Here is a 5000-nt window from a genome sequence, read left to right on the forward strand (position 1 = left end):
TTATGGGGTCTTTAACATGTGTGCTTGATCTTCTGCACGAGTATACATGCGTTGGGGAGATCAGTCAGGCACTAGCAGGTGTGCACATAACATAAATCTGTTGACCCGGGAGATTGAAAAAATCTCAGTCCACCCTTCATTCATTCATTTTGCCCATCGCTCCTGGTGGAGCATAGGCCATCAACAACCTCTCGCCATCGCACTCTGTTCTGGGCTGTTCTGGCCATTCCAGTCCAGTTTGTCCCTTGCTGCTTCAGCCCTGCCTCGGTATCTCGCCTCCAGCTGTTGCGAGGCCGGCCTCTCTTCCTCTTTCCCTGCGGGTTCCAGGTCAGGGCTTGGCGTGTGATGCTAGACGCTGGCTTCCTGAGGGTGTGTCCGATCCAGCCCCACTTCCTCCGTAGTATCTGCTTGGCCACTGGTTCCTGTCCCGCTCGCTCCTACAGATCTTCGTTTCGGATCTTCTCCTGCCATCGGATCTTGTAGATGCGCCTCAGACATCAGTCCACCCTTACCCCCCCCCCCCCCCCCCCCCCCCCACAAAGTACGCTGTGGAGCCGGGGATCAAACTCGGGGCCCGGGGAACTCGGGCGAGCATCCAGCGTTGGAACCATTCGGCCACCGTGCCCCTGTATTTGTCTGTTTGTCTGCCAGTCTGGAGTGCCAGTGGAGTGATGGCCTAGAGGTAACGCGTCCCCATAGGAAGCGATAGAATCTGAGCGCGCTGTTTCGAATCGCGGCTCAGCCGCCGATATTTTCTCCCCGTCCACTAGACCTTGAGTGGTGGTCTGGACGCTAGTCATTCGGGTGAGATGATAAACCGAGGTCCCGTGTGTAGCATGTATTTAGCGCACGTAAAAGAACCCACGGCAACAAAAGGGTTGTTCCTGGCAAAATTCTGTAGAAAAATCCACTTCTATACGAAAAACAGATAAAACTACACTCAGGAAAAAATAACAAAAAATGGGTGGCGCTGTCGTGTAGCGACGCGCTCTCCCTTGGGAGAGCCGAATTTCACACAGAGAAATCTGATGTGATAGAAAGAAATACAAATACAAATACAAATCTATCTTCTGAATTTCTTCTGCCCCTTTCTCTAAGAGCCCCTGACCGCCTGTTTCTTAGTTTCCTGAACTCTGTGCTTGTGTAGGGAACCCACGCACATACGCATGCACGCAATGCACGCGTGTGCTTGGTGTGCTTGTGTGTGTGTGCGCGCGCGTGTGTTAGGGTGCGTGGTGCGCGCGCGCTTGTATGTGCTTGTGCGCGCGCGCGCGTTTGTGTGTCTGATATGTATGCGTGTGCGTGCCTCCGTGTACGTGCATGCGTGTGTGTCTGCGTTTGTGTGTATATGTGAATCCGAGTTTTGCATGCCTGTATACGCACGTGCGTTGCATGCGTATGCGTGCGTGCGCTGGGAGGTGAAACAGTGTGTATGTGTGTGTTCTGCGCCTGAGATGTGCGAGTGTATGCTATGGTAGAGTGAAGCATTTCGGTGATGATTGATGATGATGATGATGATGATGATGATGAACATAATGATGACGATGAAGATGATTGATGATGATTTCTTGATGATGGTGATGAAGGAGACACTGATGACGACGAAGATAATTGATGATGAAGAGCATGGTGAAGATAATGAAGACGAAGATGGTGATGATGATTGATGATGATGGCAAAGAAGAACATAATGATGACGATGAAGATGATTGATGATGATGCTGAAGAAGAACGTAATGATGAAAATGAAGATGATTGATGATGCTAACGATGATGAAGAACATAATGATGACGATGAAGATGATTGATGATGGTTGATGATGAAGAAGAAGAAGAACGTAATGATGAAGATGAGGATGATGATTGATGATGATTGTTGATGATGATGAAAAAAAACAACCCATGATGATGATGATGATGATGAAGATAATGATGAAGATGATGATGATGATGATTAATGATGATGGTGCTGATGATGTTGCTGCGGCAGGAGGTGCTGTACGTGGCCCAGCAGGACATGCAGCTGGCGGCGGCCTCCGCCTTCCTCCAGATCCTGCAGGACAAGCTGGTGCCCCTGTCCTCCTACACCCACACCTTCCTGCAGACCATCCTCACCAGTGTCGACAGCAAGGACCCCGGTCTGTCCCTTTCCTGTCTGTCCTGTCTGTCCTCTGTCTGTCCTGTCTGTTCTCTCTCTGTCCTGTCTCTGTCCTGTCTGTCCTCTCTGTCCCCCTGTCCTCCTACACCCACACCTTCCTGCAGACCATCCTCACCAGTGTCGACAGCAAGGACCCCGGTCTGTCCCTTTCCTGTCTGTCCTGTCTGTTCTCTCTCTGTCCTGTCTGTTCTCTTTCAGTCCTCTCTCTGTCCTCTCTCTGTCCTGTCTGTTCTCTCTCTGTCCTCTCTCTGTCCTGTCTGTTCTCTCTCTGTCCTGTCTGTTCTCTTTCTGTCCTCTCTCTGTCCTGTCTGTTCTCTCTCTGTCCTGTCTGTTCTCTTTCTGTCCTCTCTCTGTCCTGTCTGTTCTCTTTCTGTCCTCTCTCTGTCCTGTCTGTTCTCTTTCTGTCCTCTCTCTGTCCTGTCTCTGCCCTGTCTGTTCTCTTTCTGTCCTCTCTCTGTCCTGTCTCTGTCCTGTCTGTTCTCTTTCTGTCCTCTCTCTGTCCTGTCTCTGTCCTGTCTGTCCTCTTTCTGTCCTGTCTCTGTCCTGTCTGTTCTCTTTCTGTCCTCTCTCTGTCCTGTCTCTGTCCTGTCTGTTCTCTTTCTGTCCTCTCTCTGTCCTGTCTCTGTCCTGTCTGTTCTCTTTCTGTCCTGTCTCTGTCCTGTCTGTTCTCTTTCTGTCCTCTTTCTGTCCTCTGTCTGTCCTGTCTGTTCTCTTTCTGTCCTCTCTCTGTCCTGTCTATGTCCCTTCAGTTCTCTTTCTGTCCTCTCTCTGTCCTGTCTGTTCTCTTTCTGTCCTCTCTCTGTCCTGTCTGTTCTCTCTCTGTCCTGTCTGTTCTCTTTCTGTCCTCTCTCTGTCCTGTCTCTGTCCTGTCTGTTCTCTTTCTGTCCTCTCTGTCCTGTCTGTCCTCTCTGTTCTCTCTCTGTCCTGTCTCTGCCCTGTCTGTTCTCTCTCTGTCCTGTCTGTCATGTCTCTGTCCTCTCTGTCCCCCTGTCCTCCTACACCCACACCTTCCTGCAGACCATCCTCACCAGTGTCGACAGCAAGGACCCCGGTCTGTCCCTTTCCTTTCTGTCCTGTCTGTCCTCTCTCTGTCCTGTCTGTTCTCTTTCTGTCCTGTCTGTTCTCTTTCTGTTCTCTTTCTGTCCTCTCCTCTCTGTCCTGTCTGTGCTTTCTCTGTCCTGTCTGTCCTGTCTCTGTCCTATCTGCCCTCTCTGTCATTTTTCTGTCTTGTCTGTCCTCTCTCTGTCTTGTCTGTCCTGTCTGCCCTGTCTCTGTCCCGTCTGTCCTGTCTCTGTTCTGTCTCTGTCCTATCTTCCCTCTCTGTCATTTCTCTGTCCTGTCTGTCTTGTCTGTCCTCTCTCAGTCCTGTCAGTCCTCTCTGTCTGTTTGTCTGTCTGTCTGTGTGTCTGTGTTCTGTTTGTCCGCCTGTCTGTCTGTGTTGTGTTTGTATGTCTGTGAGTGCATGTACCAGATCGTCGACATTATGGACAGTGTTGTATTGTTCAGCATGTCACTTTTTAAAGTGCGTTCTTCGTTCATTGCTTTTCCCCATTCGTTTGGCCGTATTGTGTCTTTCATTTCATTTTTTTTCTTTCCCTGTTGATTCTGTGAATGAATTGATAAACGAACGAATGAACCAGAGAACAAACCAGTCTGTCTGTCGCTCACCCAGTCCTTAATATTTTGGGGGTAAATGGGGGTGGATTACAACCATACTTTCTCCGAGCTAACTTGTCAGATATTAATCCAGCACTGAGCGAATGAAAACAGCAGTAATCTTCTAATCTGGCCCCTAATCCCTACACCCCCCCCCCCCCTCACGTCTCGCGATGACCGAGGCGTGAGAAAAAGTGCTGTGCCTGCAGTCTTGTGTGCAAAACGTTGGGGGGAAGTGAAACCCCAAGTGTGCGACACTTAGATCGCTACGTCAGTGGATGGATCGGCAGCATGCGCGCGACGCTTTCGAAGTAGTTGAAGGAGGAGGGGTCTGGATCTTGTGCTACGTTTTTGACACACGCGCGCGCTCGCGCGCGCGTGCGTATTGGCACACACACACACACACACACACACACACACACACACACACAGAGCAGCGCGCACATGCATAGACGCACGCATGTACGCATAGACGAACGCACGCACAGACGCACGCACGCACACACACACCGGCGCGCACATACATACATGCACGCACGTACGCATGCACGAACGCACGCACGCACGCACGCACTCACACACACACACACACACACACACACACACACACTCACGCACACACACACGTGCGCGCGCGCGCACACACACACACAGACACACACACACACCGGCGCACACATACATACACGCACGCACGAACATATACACGAACGTACATACGCACGCACGGACGCGCGCGCGCACACACACACACACACACACTGAGCGAGTTAGACCGAATCAGAGAGAGAGAGAGAGAGAGAGAGTGTTGGAGGGGACGTGGGGGGTGAGTGTTGGGGGGAGGAGGATTAAAAAGAAAAAACCCAAACGGATGGTGTTAGGAAAGAGGAGCTGTTGCGTCATGATGCTAAAAACAGAATGGAGGCGGAAAAAGGTGGAGGAGGGGGGTGAGGTTGGGGGAAGGGAAAGGGGGGGGGGAGGGTGGCAACTGGGGCAGAGAAATAAAGAAAAAAAAGAAAAAAAAATTCAAACCAGGCACTGGTTTGGAGTGGAATGAACGACATGTCTGGCGTTTGAGAGAGAGAGGAGGAGGAGGAGGGAAGAAAGGGAAGAGAGGGAGAGAGAGAGAGAGAGAGAGAGGGGGGGGGTGGGGAGAGAGACAGACAGACAGACAGACAGAGAGAGA

The 5000-nt window shown here is 51.1% G+C and overlaps 1 protein-coding gene across 1 annotated transcript in view; it reads left to right on the plus strand.

Annotated features, from left to right (window-relative positions):
- LOC143296375 (serine/threonine-protein phosphatase 4 regulatory subunit 4-like) overlaps nucleotides 1-5000 on the plus strand; it is a 172883-nt gene that overhangs the window by 89887 nt on the left and 77996 nt on the right. The window contains exon 3 of the mRNA XM_076608252.1: nucleotides 1991-2138. Within this exon, the coding sequence (XP_076464367.1) occupies nucleotides 1991-2138 (148 nt within the window). The remainder of the gene's footprint in view (nucleotides 1-1990; nucleotides 2139-5000) is intronic.

This window comes from Babylonia areolata, chromosome 21 (genome assembly GCF_041734735.1).
Source record: "Babylonia areolata isolate BAREFJ2019XMU chromosome 21, ASM4173473v1, whole genome shotgun sequence".
Lineage (NCBI taxonomy): Eukaryota > Metazoa > Mollusca > Gastropoda > Neogastropoda > Buccinidae > Babylonia > Babylonia areolata.